The 17707-nt window shown below is 42.1% G+C and overlaps 1 protein-coding gene across 1 annotated transcript; it reads right to left on the bottom strand.

Annotated features, from left to right (window-relative positions):
* Positions 1-804: 804 nt before the first annotated feature.
* coq8b (coenzyme Q8B) lies at positions 805-15073 on the bottom strand. The gene is made up of 15 exons (XM_012837939.3): positions 14844-15073; positions 10742-10920; positions 10116-10460; positions 8912-8978; positions 8649-8720; positions 8289-8408; positions 7334-7419; positions 6783-6923; positions 5762-5843; positions 5493-5586; positions 4334-4475; positions 3326-3433; positions 2774-2839; positions 2126-2212; positions 805-1792 (listed from the first exon to the last, which is right to left on the bottom strand). Coding segments are annotated over exons 1-15 (1887 nt in total). The 5' UTR covers positions 14845-15073; the 3' UTR covers positions 805-1495.
* Between the last annotated feature and the right edge of the window lie 2634 nt (positions 15074-17707).

Below are 17707 nucleotides of genomic sequence, written 5' to 3' on the forward strand. Positions count from 1 at the left end.
TGAACTAAGGCTGCAAGAGTAGTGCTATATCTGTTTATGCACATATGAAGAACACACATATGCTTATCAAAACCCCTGGTTATCAGTCCACTAATAGAGGGCCGCATGGCCTATCTGCAAACGAAGAAGGAGCAGCTGCCTTCTTATCTTCCAGTTACTTCACTTCCCCTGTGAAAGGTCAAGGTAGTTCATTTTCTGCCTTCAATGAGGGTGAATGAACAATCCACTGAGTTGGAAGATGTTTTGTAAAGTTCACAGTCACCTGTCAGCTGGAACAAAGGTCATACTGTTTTGATATACGCAACCAACCAAGGCTTCATGTTCACTCATAACTATTTACGTGTTGTATGCACAGACCATATACCTTTAGAGCACTGTGAAGACATGTGAATCCCTCAAGGACACGCCAGCTGCAAAGCGCACGTGACTACTGCACTGTTGCACTGCTTGAGGCCATTTAAAAGCCTGATTTCTTTTCTCGGTAGACTCTTCAACCTTATATTCAATATTCAGTTTTGGCACCTAGAGGCGTTTCAATACACCGAGCCATGTGAAGCAATGCACCGGAGAGACAGATTCTACGTATGAAGCCAATAAACACTGCGGTTTGACTCGTCCGGATTCTGACAGAAGTTTTAAAATTAGACCAACTCAAACGGGGCTCCTGCCACTGTATCTCTGCCTAATTGGGAACCCTTTAGGGAAGTGGCTGTGACAAATCTAATTAACGGCTCAGGGTACACACATTCCCCAGCAGACCGATCTTCTCTGTCTCTGGGAAGAAGCAAAGCCTTTCAAGACAAATTTGATATAAGACTCAGATTTATGAGAGGCATGATAGTTGTGGCATATTTACAGAAGATAACTTACAGTTCAGCGATTACAGTGAAAAATAAAAATTGATAACAGCCTGAGACACTGTAACAACCACACCACCAAGATCCCATTACTTTACAGGCTTTGCTAGTGAACACCAAGACAGACAAAGTCCAATCGCATTTAAATGAACATGTTCAAGGCAAGCATCTTGATTTTTCATTTTACACCGGACACAGAGTAATAATATATGACGTGTGTTACAACACCACCGAGAACAATCAAGTCTTAATCCCTGTGGTGTCCTCTTCCTGGTACCTGCCAGAGTCTTGATGCAGTTGATGTAGTGCCGCACCGGTACATTCAGGCTCTTATTAGGTTTGGCTTTCAGGATGTTGACATAAGGCAGTACAAACAGCAGGGCTTTTTTTCTGTCCATGGAGTTTCTGATCAAGCCAGTTAAGCAAGTGGTCCTCGTACGGCTGGCAGCATTGTATTGTCCTCTATGCTCCTGCTCCTACTCACACGCACACACACACACACTCACAGGATAAATCACCCAATTACCATACAAACAAATTACACATTACATTTGTTTGTGCACACACACCTAATTTCCACACAGGCGCGCACACACACACACACACACACACACACACACAGTGAGTCACTCTTTGTTTTAAGCCTGTGCAGCAGGAGCCAGCCGTCGCTGCTGGTAGGCGTTGTAGATGTCGCGGAACATGTCCTGGCAGGAGATGCGTGCCTTCAGCTTGGAGCAGATGAGGAAGGAGCCGGCCATCTTGCGGTGCAGGGAGTAGGTCTCCTCCGGGGGCGGCGTGAGGCGGTGCCGCAGCATCACCGGGACCAGGCTCTGGATGCGTTGTGTCGTACTCTGCGTGCTGAAGTCAAAGGGCTCGGAGGAGGCGAAGGCCTCGCCCAGGATCATCACCGCCTCCACATGGGCATCCTGGAAGGCCTGTGAGAAAGGGACAGTCCATTCAATCACCATTGCTTAAACAGCACTTATGTAAAAACAAGATCTCCACAGAAACATGCCAAAAGAAATATATAATAATATAATAATTACAAAGGAGATATATAAAAGTAAAAAGGTGAGAGGTAAAGGAGTGTGCAGATGTGGAAATGTGTGCAGAGATGGAAAGGGGATGTTGAGAACATGTTTGAGAAAATAAGGAAATGGCAAAGTGAGAGGTCAATGACAAAATGATTATGTCAGGGTAAAAAAAAAAACAGAATGAAAATGACAGACGACTGTGAGAATAGTAAAAGAATTGCAAAATAATGCTACCTTGGTCTCGAAGCCTGTGAGGAACTTCAGGTCTTTGGACTTCTTCAGCACAGTGTCTCTGTCACCAACTGAGGCTGCATACACCACCTAAACAGACAGATGACAGTTGTATAGTTATGCTACAAATTCAGTGGTTGATACTACGGCAACGAAAATCTACATCCACATGACATTACCTTTCTGTGTATACACTGATAAAAACTACAATATACACACCTGCGCTTTTATTACAAGAAGTAGTTCCTTATAAAAACATAGACCCTAAGGCTATGTAAAATTAGGTGTGACATTCAAGTCAACAGCATAGAGACAAAAACGATGTGCAGTGCTCACAATGACTATTCTCTACATCTCCATCCATTTTGAACACATCTGGTCTATTGTGTTTGGAGGGATGCTCCACTGATGGTTCGTGTTCAGCAATACATGAAAGCGCACCTAAAGAGTGCTTCAGAGGTTAGAGCAATCTGTTTACACTTGAACCAAAAAGCGTCTACGGTGTGATTTAATTGCCCTCCCTTCCCCTCGCCGTCAAATTCAAATTTATGCAAAGCTCAACAACTTCAGCTCAAGTGCGTCAGATGCGTTGAAGGAGCCAGGCGTCAATAGCAGAGCTATTGATAGAGCGGGAAATTAATAGCTGAATACCTCAACGTAGTCGTCTGTGAACTTCTCGGGGTAATCTCTGCAGGCGCCGAAATCCAACAGAATGACCTATTTTCGGCGGAGACAGACACGCAGACAAACACAGGCATGCTGAGGCTTCTCTCACAACTTAGTCCAAATAAGAAGAGGAGCTGAGAGAACTTTGGAAACATCCTGACAGTTGTTCTCAACAATACCGTCTATTTTATAGATCACATATTTCAGTTAAAACAACCAGCAGTCAAATATAAGTAATAAATACCACCTAGAACCCAAGATGGATTTACAAAGAATTTCCACTAAAGTAGTTCAGATTTCTTAAAGTTGCTGATCAAAGGACGCGGCCCACACATCTGATTTTTATACAGCTGGAAAAACAGGCTTTGGAATAAGGCTCTCACGGCCCTGGCAAAGGCTTGATTATGACATACTTGTGTTTGTGTTCTGTCCAGCAAATGGTAACCATGTGCTGTGGATCTAGGGCAAATCTAGACATGCTACCTCCACATTCCGCCTCACGCAGAACATTCCACTGGGTTCTAATGGTTCCCTCACCTTGTCTTGCTCGGCATTGTAGAAGAAGTTGGCCCAGTTAGGGTCTGTCTGCATGAAGCGGAAGTCAAAGAGCTCCCTCAGGCACAGCTGGAGGATGTTGAAGCAGATCTGTGGAGGTGGAAGAGTTACAGCATGAAGCCACCTGCTGGTGAAACAACTGCACTGCAATCTACACCCTTACTAACCCACCTCAAGGTTCAAGTCTGCTTTATCAATCTTGGACTGTCAAGATGAAGCTGTAGAAGTACATTTTGACAATCTTCCACTTTTACGGTTACTTCTGCAATTTCATTGATTCAGGGCAACAGCCAAGATGGCACGTTCTTCCCGACATTGTGTCCCACTTTAAATGGCTCCACATGCAATATCCTTTAGTATTAATGACATGTAACATCAAGCACTAACTGAAGTGTGCTGATAGAATATACACTATGTATAATGTATTATCATAATTACATTTATAATGTATACGCAGCTCCTAACACTTAACATTACACCACTTCTAATACAGAGCACCTGATCTGATGGGGTATTAATTCAGGGCAACAGCCAAGGCTGCACGTTTTTCCCCAACGTGTCCCACTTTAAATGGCTCTACATGCAATATCCTTTAGTATTAATGAAGGATTTGAATAGAATGTACTTCTCTCATAAGTACATACTGTTACATGTCTCCAACCCCAAACTTACCTTCTTCTTGTAACCCAAACATCTTGTAACATCGCTAATTGAAGTGTTCTGATAGAATATGCACTATGTATAATTTATTATTTTTAAGTGTATCATTTTTATGCAGCTCCTTACACTTAACATTACACCACTCCTAATACACAGCACCTGATGTGATGGGGTGATGTGTGTGTGATGTGAGCCGGAAGCTCACCCAAACACACATAAAACAATTTAATACACACCTAAGGTATATTCTTTGCAGGACCTGCATAAAATACACCACTGATGCCATATTCCGTTATCTCAATCATTCCCTACCCCACCCAGGGTGCCAACCTTGTTTCTGGTCTCCTGGTCCAGATCCACGCAGCTGTCCAGTGGCACGCCATCAATCAGATCCATGGCCAGAACCCGGCCGGCCGTCAACTCGTCCACCACTTCTGGTACCATGAAGAATGGATCATCAGCCAGCAGAGCCCTACAGACAGAACAGCATGGTGAAACAGACATGCAATACCAACAAAGCGCTAAAACAGGCATTCCAGCGCGAGGAATGAATGTTTATGGACTGTGTGCATGCGCGCTGTTGTGATCCAAATGAGTGGAAACTAAACTAGTTTTGAATATTTGAAACCAGGGTGCAGCTGCGTGAGCTACTGAATCACCAAAGGCCTCCAGCTTCCGGAAGGCACTGAAAGAACTGTCACGATCAGCCTTGACAACATCCACTTAACTGCTGTACCAATTAATCACCAATGTTAATGAGGGTTTTATAGCTATATCCTGCTGTGTTTCTGGATATATTATTGCTGTGAACACCCAAGCTTCAGCGTCATCTAATCCTTGCTTTCTAATCAAGTCTTGCATTTTTCTTTGTTGTAGAGGGTTGCGAGCCAAAAAAAAAAAATCACCTCTTTGCAAATCTTTGATCTGAGCTCAGCTAAAGCAGTTTGAATAAAACAACGTAACGTAATTCAAAAGAAAAACTAATGAGAAATCTGATATATATGCAGACCCACGCACAAAATTCAAGTAGTACTTATTCAGGACTTACTATTAGGTAAGTGATGCCACTAAATAGCCTTCAGATTTGCCTTTGAAACTAACACTGAACATAAGGTGGTAATTACAGGTAAAAGAGAAAAGGCATCAGTGAGGAGAATTTTGAAAGGGAAACCTACAATGCATTAAAAAGAGTTACTCTGACTCCTTGAGGGGTAATGAATATTACAAGATTACAAGATCTTCAATCTCTTCAAGGTCTTTCAACTTTTAACTATCAACTTTCTTTAACTCTCTGTGCATTTGTGTGTGAATATGACTGTAGGTGTGGGTGTTTGTGTCAAGTGGGTGTTGTGACAGTGGGTGTGTTACCATATGCACTCCTTTATGTGCATGTGTATATATGCACCTGTGTCTTCACACACACGTTTGTGTATTTGCCTGGTTATAAATGTGTGTATTTGTACATTTGCCCTCTCTTATGTGCACACACTTGAATCGCTTGGCACACTCTGCCTCCCTCTTGTAGTCACATTCCCAGACAAGCTCCCTCTGAAGGACCTCTAGGCTACTGTCTGCAAATAATCCTGGAGAAGAAATAACACACACACACACACACACACACACACACACACACACACACACACACACGCACACACACAAACAAATCCTGTCATCTCAATGGCTTCAACAGGGCTTTCAATTATATGTCATCTCCAGAGTGTGTGACTGTGCCTGTGTTTGCAGTGGCTGGCCTCTTACCTTCGGGCAAAATAACACTCATCTTCAGCACAGACATCATGTTATTGATGTCGCTGTGGATGCTCTGTGCTACCCCTGGATACTGAAGAGATACAGCACAGTTACAAACTCATTCATGTCCAATGCCTCTGTGGCAAGACCGTGCCAACACTTATGTAAGGGATAATGTATTGTCCGGAGGTCATTATCCAAAAATAAATCCCGACGGGGCGAACAGTGTTGTTTCGTCCTGAAGGGATTTATTTTTGGATAATGACCGACGGACAATACATTATCCAGCTTATTATACGGTTACTTGCCAAAAACAATAGAAGACATTCCTTCAAAATACCTCTTTTTAATGATTTAGTTGCCGTTTTGTGATTTCCGCTAAGAAATAAATAGTTCTTCAAGCAAATAGAACTTTTAAGTTTCAGGTGTTGCATAGCAACCCATTACTTGCTGACTTCAAATTACAATGAGTCTGTTACGTTCAATGACCAGACTACTTGTGGAATGATATGAAAGATGTGAATTAGAAGCACAAAACCCGTTGCCAATGACAGCGGTCAATATATTTTCGCAGCGGTGAATATCAAGAAATATTCACCGGCGAACGTTGGGATGGCCCATTCAAATCAACGGTACTTTTTGGAACATTCTGAAGAGCCGTATAATAAATATATATATATACTGTATATGTGTATATATATATATATATATATACACACATATATATATATACTGTACATATACTAATACATACAAGGAATATGGATTGCACATAATACACATTTGGAAACTTTAATCTCCACGAGGGAGGAGTCTTCCACTTCGCCGTACACCATCAGAAACAACATAGACTTTAGTCGTAAGATACAACACAAACTTACTTTAGTAACTAAACATCCATTATAAACCAACGCAAATGAATTTTCCAATCGCAAACCTCCATGTTGAGAGGAGCTCAAGGGTCTTTTGTCTGCAGTGGCTTCACACTGAGCCCAAAGTCTTTCTCTCTGCTGGTGCTCTTTGTGTTTACCTGGATCTTCATGGCGATCTCCCTCCCGTCCCTCAGCATCCCTTGATGCACCTGGCCGATGGAAGCAGCAGCAAAGGGCTTGTCTTCGAACGAGGACAGCTTCTCTCTCCAGTCGGGACCCAGGTCCTCCTGTAGCACTTTCTGCAGGTACAGTCAACAACACAAATCATGTCCATCACTTGTCAAAAGAGTTCTATATTCATACCTTTCCTCTGGTAGCCCACGTGCAGTAAGCATTGATGTCAAACTGTACTACTTTCCATGTGAAAGCTGTGGATAACAGCATCAGAGAAATGAATAAATGCATAATAATGGACGACTAAACTGAAGTACGCTCTGACTCAGAAGAGCTGCTTCCAATTTCGACAGCTTGTTCATCAGCTACCCTCAAATCAGAAGTACGTACACCAACATATTTTCTGCCAAGGGCTATGATAGAGACACACTCTAACAGACTAACAACATAGCATCATGTTGCCTTTAAGCCATCACAGAGAGCATCCTTATGATGAGCATGCTGATTCTGAGTGCTACTACCATAGATCACTTACATTCAATTGCCAGACAGGCATGAAGTCTGCACTCTGTCGGACCCTCTCGAAGATCTTCTGCAGCTGAGGGTTGATGAAGCTGTTATCTGTGGGTGAAGAGACATAAAGTCAATGCCATAAAATAAACACCCATAACCTGTAAGGGCCCTGCTGATGTAAACAGTCCTCCACACACAGCACATAAGCAAAGAGTTCATCAAGTGTGAAATTAAATTGACTACATGCCAGCGAGCGTGCCTGACAGCATCTTCTGCTGACAGCATGCCGGTCAGTATGACATTGAGAGTTTGCAAAAACTTCTTCAAAAAGAAAATTAAGGCGTACAGAAGGAAGACTGCCACATTGATCCACTATCCATCTCGTAAAACATCCAAACCCTTCGTCAGCGCATCATATACAGGAAAGGCACTGTCTTACTAAAACAAACATGGTGTGTTGCCTGACCCAGGTTTCCAGATGAAGCCCAGAGCTATTAGAAATTCTGAGATGAACAGATATCTTTCTATTCCCTGCAGGTGCCATTTCAGATATTTTATGAAGCACTTCACTTCAAAGTGGTTTGACGGTCCCTAAATATTGCATTGATTCCACACATTATATTGCAGAACACATTCCATTCCATATGCATACCAGAATGTTAATCAAGATCGAACATCTAAATTATTGAATGTTGCTGAAAAATGTAATTTTTTTTTATAGAGGAATACTGTGATCATCACATGGAAGAGCAAGATAGCTATACACCCTTGTGTGCATCATCTAAAAGGCATTCACTTAGAATTCACTGCTGTGGCATGTCATCAGACAAACCCATTTGAACCCATCCACTTGCTAATTGGAGGGTAAATACACACATGATTGCCAACTACAAGAACAACTATTCCTTTTTCGTAACAGCTATGTGAACAACCCCATGGTGCATGTGTGGGAGACTCTGGGTTTAGGGAACCTCCACCTTGTATGCTGAGCATCTGACCGATCTTCAGTGCAGCCCCTCGCACTTTGCATAGCGTTTCCACAATCCTCTCCGCGTTTGCCTCTGAGAGGAAAGCCGAATCCAACAGGGCACCTTTCTCTGAAGACAGAAAATAACATAGAAGCCTGTCAAACACCTGGGACAACCACACAAAACAACAAACGCCTTAATAAAAACCACAGAAAATACCACTAGGCCTATACACAATAGTTGAAGCCTGTCACTCATCATTAAAATAATTACTATTATTACTATTATTATTATTATTATTCAGTGTTAACAAGATACTATGAGACTTTTCAGCTCCATTTTAGGTTACAATAGCCTAACTACACCCACCTGAGCGCTGGCCTCCAATGGTCTGCTTAGCCATCTCAGCTATGGTTCCCATCCCAAGCCCCACTGCCAAACCTGGAAACCAAACAAAGTCATGGTGAACACTATTTTACAGGTGAGGACTATGAACTTAATCCAAATCAACAACTAATGCTAACCCCAGGTTTTAATAGTGACCTTGCTGCTCATTACCAAAACAGTACTGGACAATATTAAAATTGTTATTTTGTTGCACTAGTCTAAGCCCTGTTTGTAGATGAACTTACCTCCAAAATTAACAAGGCGGCTTAATCTCGTGGCTGGCACTTGCCTTTCCTTGGCACGTTCACTGAGCTAAAATCAAATACGAGACAATCAGTGTCAGACCTGTCTGGGTATCAACAATCTCGTGGAGCCAGACGTCTGGGGACACCCATGGGATAATGTATGATTTGGAACGATTACTGTCTCTACGGCATTTGAGATTTCTAAACCAATCTAACATGCTCTGGAGACAGGGCTCATAGAAGCAGTGCTAATTCAATCTCAAAAAACAGCAACTGCTAATGATGTGTTAATCATGACGTGGTCAGCATTCAGATTACATTACAGGTAGAACTACACTACAATCAAGTCATCACCCGCTGTGTATTGTTGTCACAATCTGCTGAAATCTGGCCAAACAGCACCAGGTATAGTGGTGAAAATAGTCACAACACTATACAATCTTAAATCATATTTACAACCTTTCATGGCCAGTCAAACTTCAAGGTACTTTTTTGCCAACATCATGTACAAGAGATAAAAGAAGAACACATGCACGGGAAGCAAAGGAAGTCTAAAGAGAGCCCTCACAACAGAGATTCAAAACCCCAATAAGCAGATGCATGGCAAAAGGAACACACTGTTCTGTCATTGCATGACCTATGCAGCAGGTCGGCATACAGACATTACATAACAACCCATACCACTTTAATGAACACTGAAACCCATACACTTACTATTTTGAAACTACTAGGACTTTTCGAAACTACAACCAAAAATGAGTGACATTTTTTAAATGAATAACATCGATCACAAAGGGTACATTTTCTTTCAATTATTTAATTTATAAAGGGCCAACAGACCCATATTTTTCCAAGGTGAATTAAGAGTGTCTATACGTCACTATGTAATGTCCTGTATCTCAGTTGTTGACACTGACAGCAATTAGGGACTAATCTGGGACTCAAACACAACCTGACACAATCAACACCGGACAGATCAGTAGAAACACAAGCTAGGCAACCACAGGAAAGAAAGTTGCTATCAGACAGCAATGTGTAATAGAAATCAAACAAAACTAAGATCTTCTGTGATTAGACACTAAGCTTCCTGGTATGATTACAGGATGTCCCGTCTTCTACCATAAGCCTGTGTGGGGGCCTGTACCATATGGCAGCAGAGACTCACTCCCAAGGCAGGGATGTGGGCCATGTCAGGTACTCTCACCTTTTGTCTGGTTATCTTCGCTGTGCCCTGCTTCGCCTCCCGGGCTTTCTTGATGTCTTCCGGGGTCAGTCGGGTAATCACTGATTCATGAACGAACCTGGTGTGCCGAAGGGGCACGGCAACGTGTAGGAATCGCGCACTCTGCCGTGCCCAGCCGGGAGCTCCTCCAGCGCCACCCATGGTCGTACTTCCTGGGGTACCACCGGGCACCTCCCCAGGGCCAGGGCCTGTCTGCTTATCAACATCAGGGGGAAACTCAGCCCCCATAGCCCACTTCTCTGCCTCACTCTGATCCATCTCCTCCCATCCCTCGCTGTCAGGGAACTCGTCCGTCTTGATCGCTTGCTAGTAACAGAGAGAACAGGACGTCTATGGTGTCAGTTTCTAGTATGAACAATTGTGTGTATTTAACAAATTCAGAGCAGAGAATTACTGGAGACTCATTGCTCAGTAAACTGCCAGTAGTTTCCATTCCATTTCATACAGTAATGCGAACCTCAACTTTCCATGAAATCAAGGAATGTTGATAAATGTACTCTTCAATCCTTTTTTAAAACCGATAGGCTACCAATGCAGAGTGACCAATGGGTGATGACAATTGAGTAACTAAATGTATTAACACCTACCTGCCCACCACCCATCATCGTACTCAGGACATCTGTTACAGCAGCCTGGGCAGACGCGACCCCTGCTCCCAGTGTGGTGTTGCATGCCATCAGTCTCAACTGTTCCCCTTGGATGGTGGCAAAGGCAGCCCCCACTTTACCAGCGCCCCGCAAAACCTGGAGTGCCTCGGCAAGCGTCACTGTGGGTTGATGAGAAAATAAAGTAAAGATGAATCAGAATCAGATTTATTGGCCAAGTATGTTCACACACACAAGAAATTTGGTTACCGACCGTTGGTGACTGTAAAGCAATAAGATAGATAGATAGATAGATAGATAGATAGATAGATAGATAGATAGATAGATAGATAGATAGATAGATAGATAGATAGATAGATAGATAGATTAGATTAGATAGATTAGATAGATTAGATAGATAGATAGATAGATACTTTATTAATCCAGAGGGAAATTTAGGTCATCCAGTAGCTTATACACTTAATTCACAAACATACATACATAAATCACAGTAAAACAATACACATAGGGAGAACATGTTCACAGGGAGTGGGGTGTATAGAGATACAGGATAGATCAGGCCCTATGTATAATGGAGCAACACGTAGGTTACAGGGTGGGTGTTGCAGAGAGAGAGAGAGAGAGAGCGGTGATGCACATGGATATATCAGATTTAGCGACCGGAGCAAAGTTATGTTGCTGTAACGTTGAACTCTGCAGGGGCGCCTGCAGAAAAGAATTGTGAGGTACGCACAGACATAGACATATATACAGTCTATGCGCACAGAGCCACCAACGCACCCCCCCCCCTAAAAAAACAAAACAAAAAACGCACGCACAATCACACACACACACGCGCGCAAATAATGGGTTACAGCCAAAATGCATTGCCCTTCGCATTGTCCTTCTGCCAGTTGCATCAAATAGTTTTAGTACTTCTTCGCTGTCGCTGTCTTTTGTCAGTCATCGTAATTCGTAGATACAGTACCAGTCAAAAGTTTGAACACACCTTCTCATTTTTTGAGAAGATTTTTCTTTGATTTTATTATTTTCTACATGGTAGATAAAACTTTTTTTGTTTAGTTCATCATTCCATATGTGTTCTTTCGTAGTTTAAATGTCTTCAGTATAAATCTACAATGTAGAAAATAATAAAAGTAAAGAAAACACTTCTCAAAAAATGAGAAGGTGTGTTCAAACTTTTGACTGGTACTGTATGTCTTAAGACGCCTCATTGTACTGAATATACTAAATATTGGCCCTTCAATCGCGGCAGTGGTATACAGACACGGTCTCTCACTTCTGATGTGAGATGGTCTATGAATGGAATAAAAACATTTAGCCGCCAGTAGCCTACTCTGCTCGGGTTGAAGCAAGTGTGTTGACCGCTTCGTCTACTATCACCGAGTTTGAAAGGTATTGGTCAGGTAATAGCCGATTGACAGCTGATTTGCTTTCTGATGACAGTACTGCTGTGTGTTTTAAGCAAATAAAATGTGGAATGTTTACAACCGGGCACCTGCTATCGTTGATTATACAGTAAATACGTTGTGAAATGAAACAAAAACACAGTTAAAGTTGTATTAGTTTTGATTGATTCACATCGATATGAATGGATGACATGACTAACAAGTGGTGGAAAATTAATATGAAAGTATTTGTTCTGTGAATTAGCGCGTTCTGTCCAAACAGTCGCAGTCAACATTTTTTTAATGTCAACACAGTGGCACCACATAACTATCGTCATTTGAACGTCCTTATACGTGGAGGGGTTGTAAAGGTGCTCATATCTTTGGACCTCTTCTGTTATGTTTGTTCATAATCAACAAGAAGTCTCTCCGTCAGGTAGTCAGTGATCCAGGATACCAGATGGGCGTTCACACCCATCTGCACGAGCTTGTCACTCAGTCTGAGGGGCTGGATGGTGTTGAAGGCACTAGAGAAATCAAAGAACACGATTCTCACAGCACCTTTCCCCTTGTCCAGATAAGAGTGTGCCCTGTGCATTAGGTAGACAATGGCATCTTCCACGCCCACCTTCTCCTGGTAGGCAAACTGCAGCGGGTCAAGTGCATGGCGTACCTGGGGTTTGATGATGTGCAGTAGCAGTCGTTCCATGGTCTTACAGATATGTGATGTTAGAGCGACTGGCCTGAAGTCATTCAGCTCACTGGGGTGTGGCTTATTTGGAACAGGGATGAGGCAGGATGTTTTCCACAGAGCAGGGACCTTCCCCCGTTGGAGGCTCAGGTTGAAGAGATGCTGCAGAGGCTCACCCAGTTCCACAGCGCATACCTTGAGAAGTCTTGGACAGACTCAATCAGGGCCGGCTGCTTTCCTGGGGCACAGTCTCCTCAGCTCTCCTGTGACCTGTTTAGCCGTGATGGTAGGGGGGGGCTCTGTGTTGTCACCTGGGGGAGGGGTGCAGCTGTGAAGAGTGGCAGAGCAGCTGGTGGGGGAGGTGCAGGAATAGGTGATAGACAGGCATTCACACCAGTGACCACCAGGGTTGTCAAACCGGTTGTAGAACAGGTTAAACTGGTTTGCCCTCACTGCATCCCCCTCAACAGTGCTGCTGCTCTTCTTGCAGCCTGTGATGGTTTTCATGCCATCCCACACTTCTCTCATATTGTTCTCCTGCAGCTTCTGCTCCACCTTCCTTCTGTATGAGTCCTTTGCCTCTTTAAGCATGGTTTTCAACTCTCTCTGTACGCGCTTCCGCTCGGCCTGGTCCCCCTATTTGAATGCCCTCTTTTTCCTGTTGAGATGTTTTACATTGCAGGTAATCCAGGGCTTACTGTTAGGGAAGCAGCGCACCGTTTTAGTGGGAGCGACAATGTCCATGCAGAAGTTCAGGTAGTCAGTAGTGCAGTGTGTGGCCCCTTCAATGTCCTCCCCAAAAGAGTCCTGCAACACACTCCATTCAGTTGACTCAAAGCAGTCCCTGAGGGCATCCTCTGCCTCAGGAGACCAGTTCCTGAAGGAGCGTTTGGAGGTTGGTTGCCTGCGCACTTTCGGTGTGTATTTGGGTTGTAAGAAAACCAGATTGTGATCAGATTTCCCTAAGGGAACCGTAGCTTGTGGAGGGATGTAAACTCACACAACAATGGCGTGCGAGAATTCCCTGGGCATGTAATACGGACGGAGGCTAACGGCTAACACTTCTATGTCAGGGCAACAGATGGTCTCTTTTAAAGTCACATGTTTTACATTATACATATTATATGAAAGATAAACAATGTACATAAAGTGCAAGTGTGTGTGGTGGTGCAAAAATCACATGTCCATCACATACGGGAATTAAACTGTGATGTAAGAGTATTGATACTGGTCAGCTATTTATGAGGGGGGTGGCATGAGGAAAGAAACTGCCTGTTTTGGTGAACAGGGTTTTGTAGCAACTGCCAGAGGGGAGGAATTAAAAAAATGTTGTGTCCAGGGTGTGAGGAATCTATAACGATTTTCCCTGCCCATTTAGTACAAGTCCTGGAGGATGGTCAGGGGAGCAGCAATGATTTTTTTTCTCCTTGGCCTGGCGAAGTTAGCTCAGTCTAGCTGTGAACCATGGCTTGTTATTATTGTATGACGTTTGGATGGTGACTGAATTCATACCACTGACGTTAGTTACATTAAGTGGCAACTCATATATTCTGACATTTAGTAAAGACTAACGCAATTATGTAACTATTGCTGCTTCACGTTGAAGCAGATACTCCTTTACTGTTTCTATGACCTCTGGTGAAAAACCCCTCATCCCTCGAATGCTAATGGAATTGTGCTGTAAATCACGCCACATGTGTTATGATGTAACTGTCATTCAGCTAACGATGATTGTTGAAATTACAACCACATTCTGCTGAGACCTAAATGCATAATGCAGCAACAACTAATAGCAAACACATTCTCTTTAGTGTTCAATTGACCCATCACATTTGTGTCCTAGCAAAAGCTAGTTATGTTCTGCTCCACATACATGTAACGTTCAGACACTCACACATAAGCTAAGCTAGCTAGCAAGCTGACTTTGCTGATCTTTTTTCACATTTCTCTGAATTAATCACAACACAAATGTTCTTCATACACATTGAGTACATGACATACTCACTGGTTAGGTGTGGGAAGTTGGATTTCTTCGTACTAATTTAGGTGGCTTTCTGTTGAGATGTCCTTCCCACACCGTTTACGAGATGCTGTTTTGCAACTACTCTCGTGTCCGGAAGAGTGGTGACGAGAAGCATGCTTGTAAACCTATAGAAATCCCACAAATACAAAAAGGGCGGGGCAGAATTCCCACATCAGACTAAACCAATGATGTGCGAATACAGAGCGTGGTTGTCATGGATTTAGTTCGGGATTGACAAACTATGGACGAATCCAAGGCCTGGAATGTTTGTTTGGGGGGTTGTCGTCAGTGGGCGTGACAAAGAATTTAGTGACAGATGCACGTGCAATGAGTTCAGTTACAAAAGCGCAGCCCAGCACAACCACTTCATGGAAATATGGAACATGGACCTGCATGCACTATGAGACACAGATGTGCAATATAAAGTTAGTAGCCTATGTCTCTTACCCAACAATCATTTTGGAATTCTAACCAACAGAGATAATATTCCCAAAATGACTGTGAATGACACAATCCTTAACTATGTGCCTCAGGCAACTTCGTGCATGTTTTAATATCTTAAAAAGAACGCAAAATAATGAACAGTAAATAAGCCTACCTGTCGTAGTATAGAAAAACTGAAATATGGCTGTATTTTAAATCAGAGTTCATTATAGAAACAAACCTTACTCACCTTAAAAAGGCTGAGAATCACAGTAAATGGAGGTCAGTGAAGGAAAGCAGTTGGGAGAAAAGGCATGTCCATTAGGCTACCTCAGCAAAGGCCTAATCAGCTATTTTTCCAGCATCTGCATGCCATTTCCATAAACCCCCTGGTAAAATGGCACTGGTATGTATAATTTCACTTCATATCTAAAATGCTACCATCACCAGAACCACTCAAAACTACTTGATAATTGGTAGTACAAACATCAGGACTCTCCTCAAATGCTCATTTCCAGACTATAATCCCAGTGAAATGTGAGTTGGCAGCACAGAGTCTGCCTTTAGGTAAGGTGACAGACTTCACCATACAATGCTGTAATTTTTTGCTGACTCCACAGTTTGGGTCTCAACCTGGCAACAAATGCAGAGAAAGGAGAAGACACAATTCCCACTTCCAATATAATTAACCCAACCAAAGGAATAATTATGCTCCCTCAAAGATTCCCAAACACAGCCTGAAAATGCAGAGCAGCTTCAAACTCAAGACAATGAACATCTTTGAGACAAGACACAGTGAGAAGAATTCCTCCGTCTGATACTTTAGTGAGGAGTGTGGCTCGTTCTTGACTATTTGAAAATATTTTTAAATACTGGTAATATTTCTCTGATCGTCAGCCTTAACCCACTGTCATCAGCCAAAATCAACATTAGTATAGTGACATAAAGAAAATGGATAACAAGCATATATGGCTATTGGCTACGCATTTTTTCCTTTTTTTAAAACCACTGTGAATTCAGCATACATCAAACTTCAAAGAGATTTACATGTATATTGTTTATGTATATTATTATGTTTTTATTTCAATATGATATTAATTTTTAATAGACAATTCAAAATATGTTTTAAAAGTAGTAGGCAACTTCAGACAGATCATTCTTTTCTCATCATCGATGGGTATAGATTGATGGCATATCACAGTGAACTAAGATGTTTGGTCATCACTGACAGTCATCATTTACTCTATTTTTGTAATAGATATAAATGACCAACTCCACTCATTTGGCACCATGCTCTACAGGAGTCTAGAGAATAGCACAGCTCACTACCGATCATTTGTCTATTGAGGGTACAGGATGGTGCACAGGCACCAATGGACAATGGTAAATCCACTTGTGTCCATTCAAACATACTCATACTCAATAGGCACCTGTGACTATTTACTTTTATAATGATAATAATAATAATACATTACATTACATTTATATAGCACTTTTCAAAGTTCTCAAAGACGCTTTTAATGTGGTTCTTCTGAACAGTCTAAATGCCCCATTCTCATTTTGCCCCAATGTCTTTCAATCTGTAACCTGGAAATAAGTCAACTCCCAACATCATGTGACATTCAAATTCTAAATTAACATTCTAAAATAAATGTATTTTGGGAAGATGAGAAATGCTTCCCAGAGGAGATTAGTGGGAAGCTACAGAAGTGCCCCTATATGTATATGTTTTTTTTTTATTTACATTGTCTGTAAACTATACACTATATGAATATTCTCTCCCTTGTACGTCGCTTTGGACAAAAGCGTCTGCTAAATGACTAAATGTAAATGTAAATGTAAATATACATTGTATATTGTCTGTATCAAAATATGTCTAATAATCTGTCTATTGTACTTGTTTTAAGAGCCAACTGAGGACAAATTCCTCTTATGCACTGGCCAAGTTGATTATATGAAACGAGTCATTGATCATCTTTACATCTGGAAGGTAAAATCTCAGACAACTTAATCCCTCATGAATATAAATTTGAGTGTAAATGAATGGAGAGTTAAGACAAAGACTGAGAGTTTTTGATGCACTTCAAATTCAACTCTTTCGCACCTTCTTTGATGGAAGTCAAGTAATGAGGATGCAACATTCTACATAAAAATATCACCTTGCATCAGTTACTGCATCCACATGTAGGCTCTAGCAATACCCAACACCCAGATTCCATAATTGTTTTGCGTTTCAACCTGTTTAATGGTGAGGCTTAGCCTACTAAGCAAGCATAAAAAGTCTGGTGTCCCATCCCAAATTCTGTGATAGAATTGGTTGTGTTTTTAAAATACATAAAGGCGGATTGATTTAATGTTCTTGGCGAAATTTTTCTTGCAAAATTCTCGTTTTGGCACGACAACAACATAACACAGCTGAACTA

Source organism: Clupea harengus, chromosome 9 (genome assembly GCF_900700415.2).
Source record: "Clupea harengus chromosome 9, Ch_v2.0.2, whole genome shotgun sequence".
Taxonomy (NCBI): Eukaryota; Metazoa; Chordata; class Actinopteri; order Clupeiformes; family Clupeidae; genus Clupea; species Clupea harengus.